General features: G+C 38.5%; 1 protein-coding gene across 2 annotated transcripts; it reads left to right on the top strand.

Moving 5' to 3' along the window:
• Positions 1 to 1,947: 1,947 nt before the first annotated feature.
• Positions 1,948 to 15,597, top strand: rab12 (RAB12, member RAS oncogene family). 2 transcript variants are annotated; one of them, XM_061919615.1, is made up of 7 exons: positions 1,948 to 2,352; positions 6,846 to 6,906; positions 10,161 to 10,299; positions 10,406 to 10,495; positions 11,610 to 11,714; positions 14,263 to 14,394; positions 14,427 to 15,597. In XM_061919615.1, exons 1-6 carry the CDS (start codon positions 2,127 to 2,129, stop codon positions 14,368 to 14,370), a joined length of 729 nt encoding a protein of 242 aa, XP_061775599.1. In that variant the 5' UTR covers positions 1,948 to 2,126; the 3' UTR covers positions 14,371 to 14,394; positions 14,427 to 15,597. The 2 variants fall into 2 exon arrangements, with proteins under 2 accessions (XP_061775599.1, XP_061775598.1); XM_061919614.1 differs by having other exon boundaries at positions 14,263 to 15,597.
• Positions 15,598 to 16,149: the final 552 nt, after the last annotated feature.

Here is a 16,149-nt window from a genome sequence, read left to right as displayed (position 1 = left end):
TATATATATATATATATATATATATATATATATATATATATATATATATATATTAGGGGTGTGGGGTCAAAATCGATTCTCATTTTTTTAAAAATCGAATTTTTATTTTTATCCATCCATCCATCCATTTTCTACCGCTTATTCCCTTTTGGGGTCGCGGGGGGCGCTGGCGCCTATTTATAATTTTGTTTAATTTTTTTAATCAATCCAACAGACCACTACACAGCAATACCATAACAATGCAATCTAATTCCAAAAGCAAAGCTGAGCCAGCAACACTCAGAACTGCAATAAACAGCAATTGAGAGGAGACACAAACACCACACAGAACAAACCAAAAGTAGTGAATATTATCAACAACAGTATCAATATTAGTTATCATTTCAGCATAGCAGTGATTAAAAATCGCTCATTGACATCATCATTAGACATAAAAATAATCAAAAAGAACAATAGTGTCACAGTGGCTTACACTTGCATGGCATCTCATAAGCTGGACAACACACTGTGTCCAATGTTTTCACAAAGATAAAATAAGTCATATTTTTGGTTCGTTTAATAGTTAAAACAAATTTACATGATTGCAATCAGTTGATGAAACATTGTCCTTTACAATTATAAAAGCTTTTTAAATAAATCTACTACTCTGCTAGCATGTCAGCTGAAATCTATGTATTGAATGAATACACAATCCTTTTGAATCGGAAAAATATCTTTTTTGAATCGAGAATCGCGTTGAATCGAAAAAATGTATATATAATTGAATTGTGACCCCAAGAATCGATATTGAATCAAATCATGGGATACCCAAAGATTCCCAGCCCTAATATACACATATATATACTGCATTGTATTTTAGTTACTTTATTGAGTTTACAATCTCCTGGCGCTGATTTGTACTGCTTTTGTACTTATCTTGATGTATATATATATATATATATATATATATGTATATATATATATATATATATATATATATATATATATATATATATATGAAAACGATGATGCTGTGTTGCAATTATTTACTGAACTTGTATGAGCCTATAGCTTATATATATATATATATATATATATATATATATATATATATATATATATATATATATATATATATATACATATGTGTATATATATATATATATATATAGTTAGTTGTATATATACATACATATATACATATGTATATATGTATACATATATACATATATATGTGTATATATATATATATATATAGTTGGTTGTATATATGCATACATATATACATATGTATATATGTATATATGTATGTATATATACAACCAACTATATATATATATATATATATATATATATATATATACACATATGTATATATATACAATTATATATATATATATATATATGTATATATATATATATATATATATATATATATATATACATATGTATATATTTATGTATATATATATATATATATATATATATATATATATATATATATATATATAAAACACAGTGCAAAGCTATAGGCTCATACAAGTTCAGTAAATAATTGCAACACAGCAATTATGTTTACACAGCTTTTTGGGTAAGAGAGTGTTCTAGAGTTCTAATTATTTTTTAAAGGCACAAAGAGCAGGTCGGGTATTGACAAACGTACATTTATTAATATGAAACTTAGCCAATAGTTGAATGGGGTTGCAAAGGTGATTGATTGATTGATTGATTGATTGAGACTTTTATTAGTAATTGCACAGTACAGTACATATTCTGTACAATTGACCACTAAATGCTAACACCCGAATACGTTTTTCAACGGTATCAATTCATGGTAAAATTCATTTTCAATATTTTGTTACGAATAAAAAAATAAAAAGAGTAAAAAGTTTTAAAACGTCGACATTACGTTGCACTTTTGTGGTCTCGCCCAAACTTAGTTTGTCCCTTACGCCGTACCGTAAACTTGTTTCATGTGAGCCAGTGACGTCACTGCGGCTCGGCCTCTAATGGTCGGACAACAACAATCCTGAACCAGCAGCAAACTTGCTCAAACTTCTAAAAAGGGAGAAGAAACTTTACGTTCAAGCGCAAACGCCGAGTTAGTATTTTTGTGTTAACGTTAAAGTACAAATGTGGAGCCGCTAATGGACCCGCGATATGACTTTCCGCGGAGGGCCGGCGGCGGCAGCGGCAGTCCTGCCACCTCCTCGCCGGCCGTGGGAGCTCTGTCTCGCCGCAGGAAGACACCGCCCAGGCCCGCGGACTTTAAGCTGCAAATCATCATCATCGGCTCCCGCGGTGTGGGTAAAACCAGCTTAATGGAGCGTTACACCGACGACACCTTCTCCGAGGCCTGCAAGTCCACCGTAGGTGAGGGGAAGAACATCCACGGTTTTGGTTGAATTGGCAATTTTACAGTAGCGAGGCTTTGTTATGTGGGCTTGGACTTCAGTAGCAAGGACCCGTCTTGGACGTCAACTCTGTAAACTTAGCTGGGTGAAGACTATACTTAAAACAAACACATTATAACCAATAAAACACTCAAACGTTTGGTTTAGTTCTAATGGAATTATGCTTTACGTCTCAGCTCATTTTAACATCAGCTTTACTACAAAACCCGTTTCCATATGAATTGGGAAATTGTGTTCGATGTAAATGTAAACAGAATACAATGATTTGCAAATCCTTTTTCCACCCATATTGAATTGAATATGCTACAAAGACAACATATTTGATGTTCCAACTGATAAATATATATATATTTTTGCAAATAATCAATAACTTTGGAATTTGATGCCAGCAACACGTGAAAAAGAAGTTGGGAAAGGTGGCAATAAATACTGATAAAGTTGAGAAATGCTCATCGAACATTTATTTGGCACATCCCACAGGTGTGCAGGCTAATTGGGAACAGGTGGGTGCCTTGATTGGCTATAAAAACAGCTTCCATGAAATGCTAAGTAATTCACAAACAAGGATGGGGTGAGGGTCATCAATTTGTAAGCAAATTGTCGAACAGTTTTAGAACAACATTTCTCAACGAGCTATTGCAAGGAATTTAGGGATTTTACCATCTAAGGTCCGTAAAATCATCAAAAGGTTCAGAGAATCTGGAGAAATCATTGCAGTTAAGCAATGATATCACGGACTTTTGACCCCTCAAGCAGTACTGCATCAAAAACCGACATCAGTGTTAAGGATATCACCACATGGGCTCAGGAACACTTCATAAAACCCCTGTCAGTAACTACAGTTGGTCGCTACATCTGTAAGTGCAAGTTAAAACTCTACTATGCATAGCGAAAGCCATTTATCAACAACACCCAGGAACGCCGCCGGCTTCGCTGGGCCTGAGCTCATCTAAGATGGACTGATGCAAAGTGGTAAAGTATTCTGTGGTCTGACGAGTCCACATTTCAAATTATATTTGGAAACTGTTGCCGTGGTGTCCTCCGGAACAAAGAGGGAAAAAAAACATCTGGATTGTTCTAGGTGCAAAGTTCAAAAGCCAGCATTTGTGATGGTATGAGGGGGTATTATTGCCCAAGGCATGGGTAACTTACACATCTGTGAAGGCACCATTAATGCTGAATGGTCCATACAGGTTTTGGAGCAACATATGTTGTCATCCAAGCAACGTTATCATGGACGCCCCTGCTTATTTCAGCAAAACAAAGCCAAGCCACGTGTTACAAAAGCATGGCTTCGTAGTAAAAGAGTGCAGGTACTTTCCTGGCCCGCCTGCAGTCCAGACATGTCTACAATGGAAAATGTGTGGCGCATTATGAAGCGTAAAATACGACAGCGGAGACTCCGGACTGTTTAAGGACTGAAGCTCTACATAAAACAAGAATGGGAAAGAATTCCACTTTCAAAGCTTCAACAATTAGTTTCCTCAGTTCCCAAACGTTTATTGAGTGTTGTTAAAAGAAAAGGTGATGTAACACAGTGGTGAACATGCCCTTTCCCAACTACTTTGGCACATGTTGCCACCATGAAAGTTAATTATTATTATTTAAAAAAAATAAAGTTTATGAGTTTGAACATCAAATATCTTGTCTTTTTAGTGCATTCAACTGAATATGGGTTGAAAAGGATTTGCAAATCATTGTATTCTGTTTATATTTACATCTAACACAATTTCCCAACTCATATGGAAACGGGGTTTGTAAAATAAATGACTTTACTCCATGTAATAGTCCGTATCAGTGTCATAGACCATATTGTACTTAATATAATTCTATCAGTGTATTAGATTATTGTACTTTATTAGAACTCTACGTCAGAACACTCTCTACCCCTAACAACCCAAAAAGCTGTGAGTAGCAAGGATCCGTCTATTATTTGGGCTTGGATGTCAACTCTGTAAAGTTAGCTTTTGTCTAAAAAGTGGGTTGGGTGAAGACTAAAACACATTATAACCAATAAAACACTCAAACGTCTGGTTTATTGCTGAAGGAATAACGTTTTAGGTCTCAGCTAATTTTAACATCAGCCTTACTAAAGCAAATGACTTTACTTCATATAATAGTCAGTATCAGTGTCATAAACTATTTTGTACTTAGTATAATTGTATCAGTGTATTGGACTATTGTACTTTATGTAATAAGTTTTATAAACGATATTTGTCTTCATATAATAGTCTGTGTTGGTGTGGTTGTTGTGTAATTTGGTTACAATTGTGAAGCAACATTTTAATTATGTTTTATATCTGAATTAATACTGTATTGTGTTGTTCTTGCTGACATTTCCATACACAAAGTTAGCACTTATGTAAGATGACAATTACGCCCCAGCATGTTTTGGATGTATTTCAGGTTGTAACTCTTAGCTGTTGTACTTTGGTTGTTTTGAGCACAAACAGTTTAGCAGTCCGCCATACAGTGTTCAATCCCAAAATAGTCCCCCAACATGCAGGCAGCTGCCGTGACGGCGCAGCTCCATTTCTGTCCTTGCAGTCCCGTGACACACAGGTCATCAAAATAAACAATCCGCCGCACACTGAGGAATATTGAAATGGTTTTAAATTCCTAGTGTGCAAAGCTTTTGAGGAAAGGCAAAGAAAATGTGGACATAAATCTTGAATTTGTTTTGCAGTTTTTAACCCAAATCCTAATAGTAATAATAAAAATGGGTTTTATTTGTAAAAAGCACTTTACATTGAGTAAATCAATCAATCATTGTTTACTTATATAGCCCTAAATCACTAGTGTCTCAAAGGGCTGCACAAACCACTACGACATCCTCGGTAGGCCCACATAGGGCAAGGAAAACTCACACCCAGCCTAAAAAGTGCTACAGTGTATTAAAATTATAATAAAAATAAAAACTAGAACAGCCTAATAGCTAGAACTAGTATGCATATATTAAAAAAAGGCTTTTTTTTTAAAAGAAGGGTTTTTAAGCCTTTTTTATACACATCCACAGTCTGTGGTGCCCTCAGGTGGTCAGGAAGAGCGTTCCACAAACTGGTAGCGGCTGATCAGAAAGCCTGGTCTCCCATTGTTCGTAGCTTTGTCCTCTTAGGTCCTAGGAGGTTAGCCTGTGCAGAGCGGAGGTGTCGTGTGGAGGATTTGGGGGTGAGCAGTTCCTTGAGGTTGAGTGGGGCATTTCCATGGAGGCAATTGTGGGTTAGTAGGGAGACTTTGTATTCAATCCTGATTGGAACAGGAAGCCAGTGAAGGGATTTGAGAATTGGTGTGATATGGTCATATTCCCACACTCTCACCAGGATCCTCGCAGCACTATTCTGTATGTATTGCAGCTTCTGGATGTTCTTGCCGGGGATCCCGACAAGAAGTGCGTTGCAGTAGTCTAGCCTGCAGGAGACAAAGGCGTGGACGAGCCTCTCGGCAGCAGAGAGAGTGAGTGAGGCGAGGAGTGTAGCAATGTTCCTGAGGTGGTAGATGGAGGTCTTGCACAGATGTTCTATTTGAGCCTCAAAGGTCATGTGAGAGTCCATTCTAACACCCAGATTAATGACTGAGGATGAGAGGTGAATGTCGAGGGTTTAGAAGGTGATGCTGGTGATGGTGTATGACTGAGTCTGATGTGGCGTGCCGACTAGAATGTCTTCGGTTTTGGAGCTGTTCGGGTGAAGAAAATTGTGTTTCATCCACGCCTTTGCAGTATCTCCTCAGGTCAGTTGGTAAGTGTGGATGATGGCAGGGCTGCAGAGGGGGTTGGGTTTGTTTTTAGGTAGAGTTGAGTGTCATCGGCATAGCAGTGGAATGATACTCCGTGCTGGCTGATGACACGGCCACGTGTAGAGCAGGGGTAGGGAACCTGTGGCTCTTTTGATGACTGCATCTGGCTCTCAGATATGTAAATCTTAGCTGACATTGCTTAACGCGATAAGTAATGAATGATTCCGCTGGTAATCACAATGTTAAAAATAACGTTCAAAATATAAAATATTCTCATGCATTTTAATCCATCCATCCCTTTCCTATCGCACCTGTTCAACAAATAACAATGTTATTAAAAATAATTTGAGACTTAATATACTCTAAAAATGTTGGTTTTACTTAAAAAATGCATGCATTTAGTAGTAGTCAGTGTTAAAAAATATGATATGGCTCTAACGGAAATACATTTTAAAATATTTGGCTTTCATGGCTCTCTCGGCCAAAAAGGTTCCCGACCCCTGATGTAGAGTGTGAAAAGGGCGGGGCCGAGGACTGATCCTTGAGGGACACCACAGGTGACAGAGTGTGTCCGACTTTGCCTCTCCCAGAGAGACGAACTCCGTTCCATTGGTGAGGTAGCAGAGCGGAAACCGGACTGGACCTTTTCATAAATGTTTTTGGTTTTCAGATGGTCCTGAAGAAAACTCCTGCTTTTCTTGTGTGCTTCCCTCATAGGAGTTGATTTCAAAATCAAGACAGTGGAGCTGAGAGGGAAGAAGATCCGTCTGCAGATATGGTGAGATAACTGGACGCAAGTCTTTACATTGCATCCCTCTTCTGTGTGCCGCTCCCATCCTTGCATTTCTGTCAGGTACGGCAGTGTTGGCTGCGATTAACACATCTTTCCCTGTCGACTAACACCACTCTCCACTTCACCCTCATGTGCAACCTTCTGCACCCCCTCCCACCTTCTGTGTTGGCCGTGTTTGTCATCATGAAGAACACACATCAAGTACCCTCACCTCATCATTACTTCTGTCTCATCAATGTGACTCACGGGGGCGCCGGCGAATCAGGACGCAGGTACAGTAACATCCAAGCACTCGTCACGCAGCTAGGTCGGACCAGGTCCTGCGTCAAGAGCACTATCAAGTTCACACTGCAGTGCGTCAATATATCACTTTAATCAAGCTGCAAGAGATTTGTTAAATACCTATTCTAATGTTTCAGTCCTATGTAGAGAATGCTACAAAGGCCTATTTCTACGACAATCGCATAGGCTACAGAAAATTTGAAGGATACAATGGGCCACTTTGATATAATTTGAGCATTAAATTTGCTAAAAGCAATCAAATGTTGGTTAAAATATGCGAAACTGAATAAAACAGCTTTGCTTTGGGTAATATTTGACAAAGCAAATCCATGCAATATATCTAATATTTGTCATCAATAATTAATACATATTTGTATATGCAGAGAGACATTAATGAACACTCTTTTAACACCCTTGCCTCACTTATTAGGATTACATTGAAAAGAAACAACACTGATTTAAAGAGAAAAATACAATAACAACATCAGTGTAAAGCAGGGGTAGGGAACCTATGGTTCTAGAGCCAGATGTGGCTCTTTTGATGACTGCATCTGGCTCTCGGATAAATCTGAGCTGACGTTGCTTAACACGATAAGTAATGACTAATTCCACTTGTAATCAAAATGTTAAAAATAACGTTCAGAATATTAAACATGCACATGCATTTGAATCCATCCATCCTTTTTCTACCGCACTTGTTCAAGAAATTGCATGATTTATTTATTATAGTTTTTTTAGGGCTTGCCCTCCTGGGGGTTCTTCAGACCACCAAGCACCGACATGAAAGCCTTTTTCAGGGTTATGATATTTTTTTATTTTTCAATAAGTCTCTCAGTTGCTTTCCAGCAATTGTGTTTTTCTCTTTTGTTCTCGCTCGCGCTCTGGCTCCAGCTCCAACCCTGTCTATCCTCCTGGCTGCTGCTTATAACAGAGCAACAGGTGATTAGATAACAAGGCCTAGGTGGGCCATCTACTCACCTGTCGCTGATTTCGAGGCCAGTCCTGGCACACCCCGCTTCGCTGAAGGCCTGCAGGCCACGCCCCCTCCACAGTTAGCTTCAGAATATCAACGTTATTACAAAGAATATGAGACCTATTATACTCTAGTAATGTTGGTCTTACTTAAAAATGCACGCGTTTAGTTGTGTTCAGTGTTGAAAAAAAATGATATGGCTCCTACGGAAATACATTTTGAAATATTTGGATTCTTGGCTCTCTCAGCCAAAAAGGTTCCCGACCCCTGGTGTAAAGTCACAATTCTACCTATAAGAAACTATTAGTCGTATTACACAGCATCATGTTATGCTTTTCTGTTTTTATAGGTTGCACAAATAGTAGAATAATTCAATTTGATGTCTGCAAATGCTGAATTTTGACTGGGTAAAAATGTAAGTTATTTAAAGTACAATTTATATTTTATTATCCGTATTGTTAATAATAACTGAATTTACAATCGGTAGAAAATGGATGGATGGATTATAAATGTGCCTGTTACTACATTACATACACACTTACAGCATGTATATAAAACTTTCATGGATGTGTTTGGATGTTTTAAGTGCGTTGTTGGCAAGATAGAGCGACTCCCTTAGGTTCAATTTTAAGCAGACTTTTGATCGCATATATTTACAATTTAGAATACATAAAAAAATAATAACATATGTGTTCTTGGCCAACATCATGATTTTGAATGATAAGCAAAATAAAAAAGTCAAGTTCCCCTTTTAAACTAAATGTGTATGCTAATTAGGGCTGTGCGATATATCGATATACTCGATATATCGCGGCTTTGTCTCTGTGCGATATAGAAAATGACTACATCGTGATATTAGAGTATACGTTCTCACGCAGTTGTTTTTAGCTGCGGCCATTACACTACAGGCTTTTTTACTTTTTTTTTTGTCTCCTTCTCACAGAGACCTAAAACAAGCGCACTTTCTTACATACGTCACATACTGTGGCGTCATGAGCAGCATGGGTAACATTAGCTGTGATGCTAGCGGAGCGGTGCGAGTGGTAATACGAGAGAAAGAAGGTGCGAATCTGGTAGAAAATGAAGGAACAATTAATTCCTAAGAAAAACAGCAGGGGGTCCATCGTCTGGCGGTGGTTTGGCTTCAAGCGGGAAGATGTCGAACAAGTATGCGGCAAAAGCGTTGCTACAAAAAGTAGCACCTACTACTAATGTGTAGCATCATTTGAAAAGTCACCCGCTAGAGAATGAAGAGTGCTTACATCTCTGTTCGGTGCCACACCGTATGAAACAATTAGTCAACAACAGAAGGAGATAACATCCGCAGGAACCTACCACATAGCGAAGGACATAAACCTTTTGATTTCCTCATATGCAGCTTATTTTTATTTGACAAATATTGAAAGCTTATTTTTATTTGACAGTTATTGAAATATCTTGTGGGACATCATGCACAAAATTGCACTTTATTTGTTTTAAACTATTGTAGTTGCGTTCTATGCAAAAAATGTACTTTAATTTAGTGTTGTTTTGATATGTCATCTTAGTGACATCATGCACAAAAGTGCACTCATAACTTGTTTTAAAATGTCTCTGACAATCTTGCACTTTGTTTTGAAATGACATGAATGTTTGTGCCACTGCTTAATAACTGTTTGATAAATTGACTTAATTGTGGTTTCCCTCTCTGCATGAAAGTTTAAAAGTAGCATATATGAATGCAGTATGAAGAAGAATGTTGGAATGTAGACACATAGAATCATCATACTGCTGTGATTATATGCATCAAGTGTTCATTCAAGGCTAAGGCAAAATATGGATATATATATGGTGTATCGTGACATGGCCTAAAAATATCGAGATATTGATAAAAGGCCATATCGCCCAGTCCTAATCCTAAGGTTCACTTAGTGCTTCCTTACTATTTTCTGCTGTTAGGAGTACATTTGTATATAAAACTAATATGTCTTCCTTCATGTGACAGGGACACGGCGGGCCAGGAACGCTTCAACAGCATCACGTCAGCTTACTACCGCGGCGCCAAAGGAATCGTGCTGGTGTATGACATCACAAAGCAGGAGACTTTTGAAGACCTCCCTAAGTGGATGAAGATGATCGACAAGGTGACAACACACACTTATTTTGTTTACCTCACTAACTACATTATTTTAGTATTTCAAGTTTGAAGTATAGTAGGTAATGTATCCTTTTTTTCTTTTTTTTTATCAGTATGCATCTGAGGAGGCAGAGCTCCTCCTGGTGGGGAACAAGTTGGACTGCGAGAGTGATCGTGTCATCTCCAGACAACAAGGAGAGAGGGTGAGTCCGCTTCTAGTTTCTATTTATTTTGTGCTGTCAAACAAAACATTTTTTAATCGCACTTTTTAATTATGATTATTGTGATTAATCAGCCCAAATTACCTATATTGTTTTTGGTGTTATAAAATAATTCATTTTTAAATCTGATTTATACATTTTTTTGTTATCGTGATTAAGCCGAATAAATTACCCATAGTTTCTATTTGTTTTAGTGATGTCAAACAAATATCTTTAATCAAATTAATCACAATTTTGAGTTTAACTGTTTGCAATTAATCAGAGTAAATTACCTAAAGTTGAAATAGATAGTACTTTATTGATTCCTTCAGGAAAATTAAAATTCCAGCAGTAGTGTACAGAGTTGAGATCAATTTGAATAAAAGTAAAAAGTAAATAATGGGGGTTTAAATGGAAACAAAATAAAGAAATATTACAATAAGAATAAAAAATAAAAAACAACAATGAGAATAAAAATATAACAGTAAAATAAGAATATAACAAGAGAAAGTAGAAAGTAGGCAGTAGTGCGTAAATAGTATTTACTCACTCAAAATCTTACTCAAAATAGTATTTCGTGCTGTCTTAACGATTTTACTTTTTTTTTCAGACTTATCACACTTTCTAATTTTGATAAATTACAAAGTAAATTGCTCATTGTGTCTTTTTGTGCTGTCAAACAATTTTTAATCGGATTAACAAACTTTTAAATTGTTTAATCACAATTAATTTGAATAAATTGCTTGCATGATTTAAATCAACTTTAAAAAAAAGACTGGACTATTTTAAACATGAATAAAATGTCATACGCAAATCTTTTTGTAAATGTTTTACTTGAATTATGATGTTATGCTGTTTAAGTCAAGGAGCATGTGCAGTCTAATAAATGTATGTGTTTAATCTGTGTTTACATTACATTAATGCACACATTTTTGGTGATTTATCTCCATTTTCACACATCTTAATAGAGGTACAGCAGATTCATCCTAAAACTAAACAAAAGTGTATTATTAGCACAGAAAACAATGTTAATATGGAGCAGCGGAGAACAACACCAAGATATTTTATATTTTTTAAAGTTTTTTTTCTAATCAGACATTATCTGTGTGCATTCCAGTTTTCCTCTCGAATAAGTGGCATGCGTTTCTGCGAGGCGAGCGCCAAGGATAACTGTAACGTGAACGAGATCTTCCTCAAGCTGGTGGATGACATCCTCAGCAAGGTGGGTACTTTTGTCTTTTCCTTACTATTTTTCATTTGATTTTTTTTTTTATATAATGTTTACAATCACTGAAAGGCCTATTTAATGTACCTTTTGCTACTGTATGTGTCATGTTACACAGCACCAGACTATAAACACATATAGGCATAAAATAATACATATCCTCTTAAGTATTCTTAGATTTGTGTTGCTAAAAAGGTCAATGATGTTGAATTTGATAAATGTTATGTTTTTATTAACAAGTTTTTGCAGTGAGATGCAGGCAACAGTAGCTTGTGCTGTTTGGCAGCAACCAGCAGAGGGCGCCAGTCGCCAAGTCCAATGCCTCTTAAAGGCCTACTGAAATGAGATGTTCTTATTTAAACGGGGAAAGCAGGTCCATTCTATGTGTCATACTTGATCATTTCGCAATATTTCCATATTTTTGCTGAAAGGATTTAGTAGAGAACATCGATGATAAAGTTCGCAACTTTTGATCGCTAATAAAAAAGCCTTGCCTGTACCGGAAGTAGCAGACGATGTGCGCGCGACGTCACGGGTTGTAGGGCTCCTCACATCTGAACATTGTTTATAATGTGAGCCTCCAGCAGCGAGAGCTATTTGGACCGAGAGAGCGACAATTTCCCCATTAATTTGAGCAAGGATGAAAGATTCATGGATGAGGACATTAAGAGTGAAGGACGAGAAAAAAAAAAGTAAGAAAAAAAAGGCGATTGCAGTGAGAGCGATTCAGATGTTTTTAGACACATTTACTAGGATAATTTTGGAAATCCCTCATCCGCCTATTGTGTTGCTAGTGTTTTAGTGAGTTAAATAGTACCTGATAGTCGCACGGGTGTGTTGAGGGAAATCACGAAGCTGCAGCAGGACAGAAGCTCCGCTGATCTCCGGTAAGAGGCAACTTATTACCAAAATTTTCTCACCGAAAACTGCCGGTTGACATGTAGTCGGGATCCATGTTCGCTTGACCGCTCTGATCCATAGTAAAGCTTCACTTACAGGAATTTTAAACAAGGAAACACCAGGATTTGTGTGGCTAAAGGTTAAAGCTTCCCACCTCCATCTTTGTACATTGACTTCTCCATTATTAATTGAACAAATTGCAAAAGATTCAGCAACACAGATGTCCAAAATACTGTGTAATTGTGCCATGAAAAGAGACGACTTTTAGCCGTAAGTGGTGCTAGGATAATATGTCCCCTCCAACCTGAGACGTCATGCGCACGCGTCATCATTCCGCCGCGACGTTTTCAACAGGAAACTCCGCGGGAAATTTAAAATTGCAATTTAGTAAACTAAAGCGGCCGTATTGGCATGTGTTGCAATGTTAATATTTCATCATTGATATATAAACTATCAGACTGCGTGGTCGCTAGTAGTGGCTTTCAGTAGGCCTTTAAAGTTGTACAATTTGGACTACAACCAAAACCTTCAGGACAAATATGCCTCATAATCATGAAATTTCAAAATGTCATCATGAATTCTGTTTTATTTAATGCAAACAGGCAGCACGGTGGAAGAGGGGTTTGTGCATGTGCCTCACAATACGAAGGTCCTGAGTAGTTCTGGGTTCAATCCCGGGCTCGGGATCTTTCTGTGTGGAGTTTGCATGTTCTCCCCGTGACTGCGTGGGTTCCCTCCGGGTACTCCGGCTTCCTCCCACCTCCAAAGACATGCACCTGGGGATAGGCCCCTCCCACCTCCAAAGACATGCACCTGGGGATAAGCCCCTCCCACCTACAAACACATGCACCTGGGGATAGGTTGATTGGCAAAACTAAATTGGCCCTGGTGTTTGAATGTTGTCTGTCTATCTGTGTTGGCCCTGCGATGAGGTGGCGACTTGTCCAGGGTGTACCCCGCCTTCCACCCGAATGCAGCTGAAATAGGCTCCAGCACCCCCCGTGACCCCGAAAGGGACAAGCGGTAGGAAATGGATGGATGGATGTAATGCAAACAAGAAAAATGTGATGAGGACTAAACACGCTTAAATTATGTGTGGCAATACTGCACTTTTTTGTGCGACATTAGTTGTATATTTTGCACAAAACATTGTGGTCTTACTATGTGGGGGCGGCATAGCTCGGTTGGTAGAGCGGCCATTGCAGCAACGTGAGGGTTGCAGGTTCGATTCCCGCTTCCGTCATCCTGGTCACTGCCGTTGTGTCCTTGGGCAAGAAACTTTACCCACCTGCTCCCAGTGCCACCCACACTTGCTTTAAATGTAATTTAGATATTGGGTTTCACAATGTAAAGTGCTTTGAGTCACTAGAGAAAAGCGCTATATAAATATAATTCACTTCACTTCACTTCACCTACTCTGAATTGCTCAACTGTAGAGGTTCCCCGATAAAAAAAAATAACAGCACTAGTGTCACCCAGCACTTAGTAGAGGGTTGAAGTCTGCATTCTACTTTTTTGGTGTCTTTTATTGACTGTTCTCTTGTGTGTTTCTTTGGGTTTTTTTTTTCCCCGGCCCAACTAAAAGCTGCTACACTTCCCTAGTTTAACAATGACAGTAAAAGTTGTGTTGTATTTTACCTTCCAGATGCCGCTGGAGGTTCCCAACAAGGAGCTCTCTGGCAGCCTTTTGTCTCTGCAGCCCGAACCTGAAGTGCCTCCAGAGTTGCCCCCTCCTCGCATGCGCTGCTGCTGAGTCCCATGTACACACACACACACAGACACACACACACACACACACACACACACACACACACACACACACACACACCCACCCAACATCCTTTACGTGCAGTGTGTTAAACTGAACACCATGGGGCAGCAGCGATTTGGAAGTGTTGCTCTCCAAAACTAACAGCTGGGTGGTAATGACACTCCTTGACATCCTTTACCCAGACTACCTCATGTTCCAGCTCGCTGTGCGCCCGCCCACATGTGCCTTTGAGGTAGCCAAACCCCCACTTTTTCCTTGCTGTTAGTTTAGACAACTTTCATTCCGGGTCCCTTCATTTTGTACATCACCCTGCAGGAGTGAGACGTGGACTTGAAGTTACAAAAAGCACACTTGTATTTGTTGTTGATGGGGAAGCATAGTCAGGTGTGTTACTGCACTGCACAGTCGCAGGTAGGTGGCCTTTAAGTATTAGATTAGTTTGGAATGGCTGTCAAAGAATTTGTTAAACATTGATCGCAATCAAGCTGGCACATGACCAGGCAGCAGGAAATTGATCGCCGTGGCAAACTATTACTCCAAGTCTTATTAGACTGGCTTTCAATATTTTCAAAACTCTTCCTTTTTTTGCAGAGAGTGTTTGAGTGACTCAGGAGACCCGCTTCATTATTTCATGGAGCAGCTTCTTCTGCTGCTGCTATGAGGGAAGTCCAATGTTTCTTTGTCTTGTATCATTTGGACCAGAGTGGGACATCCCATCCCCTGCACATTTAAAAAAACTAAACAGTCTATGCACGAGTCCTCCAAATATCTGTTTAATGTTCTTAGACTGTTTCTTTCTTTCTTTCTTCCTTTCTTTGTTTTTAGCACAGTAGCTCAATTGATGCTTGGATGCGGCTTGGTATAATTTTTGTAAGGTTAAGTTCATACTTTTGGGGGAACGGTTTTGCCAAATTAAAAGTTACCAATGTGACCATCAATGGTTGGTTACCTTTTAGAACTTTTGTGACACGATTTTGACACTAATCCGCATGTTGTCAACATTGCAGCGCTATTACCGCTTCTGTCTTTTAAAACTTTTTTTTTTTGAACCACATACAAATTAAGGCGACGTGTTTGCTATTAAAAGTGTTAAAAAATATCTTGTAAGAGGTTTGGACTTGTTATGATTGGACTTTATGTGCTATTTATAACTTTTGGCATTGTGGAACTAATGAAATTAAAGATGTCTATATTTATTACCAACTTTTATACATCTCTGGGTTTGTTTTTTTTGGTCGCATTTCGAATGGTTAGTTGCTATTTTCTAGCATGGCTTGAAGAGTTTAGTATTGAATAGGATCATTTTCATCTGTAGACATGATGCTATCCTTCCATTTTCACCTCATCACAGGGCCAACACAGATAGACAACATTCACACACTAGGGACCATTTAGTGTCGCCAATCAACCTATCCCCAGGTGCATGGCTTTGGAGGTGGGAGGGGCCTATCCCCAGGTGCATGTCTTCGGAGGTGGCCCGGAGGGAACCCACGCAGTCACGGGGAGAACATGCCAACTCCACAGAGAAAGATCACGAGCGCAGAATCAAACCCAGGACCTTTGTACTGTGAGGCACATGCGCTAACCCCTGGCCCACCGTGCTGCCTCAGAGGTATTATTAACCCAAATTTGTGATACTATCTTTTGTATTGGATGTCATTGTAATGTGCACTTTTGTATGACTACAAAGTATGAATTAATTTTTAAAGGCAGGTGTACCATCCATCCATCCTTTCATTTTCTACCGCTTATTCCCCTTTG

The sequence above is a fragment of the Nerophis ophidion genome, linkage group LG14 (genome assembly GCF_033978795.1).
Source record: "Nerophis ophidion isolate RoL-2023_Sa linkage group LG14, RoL_Noph_v1.0, whole genome shotgun sequence".
Taxonomy (NCBI): domain Eukaryota; kingdom Metazoa; phylum Chordata; class Actinopteri; order Syngnathiformes; family Syngnathidae; genus Nerophis; species Nerophis ophidion.
This window is presented reverse-complemented; position numbering and strand designations above follow the sequence as displayed.

Coding starts and splice junctions, on each gene's coding strand:
- rab12 (XM_061919615.1), top strand. CDS start 2,127: ATGGACCCGCGATATGACTTTCCGCGGAGGGCCGGCGGCGGCAGCGGC. Junction 2,353..6,845: donor GGCCTGCAAGTCCACCGTAG/GTGAGGGGAAGA, acceptor CTTCCCTCATAG/GAGTTGATTTCAAAATCAAG. Junction 10,300..10,405: donor GGATGAAGATGATCGACAAG/GTGACAACACAC, acceptor TTTTTTTATCAG/TATGCATCTGAGGAGGCAGA.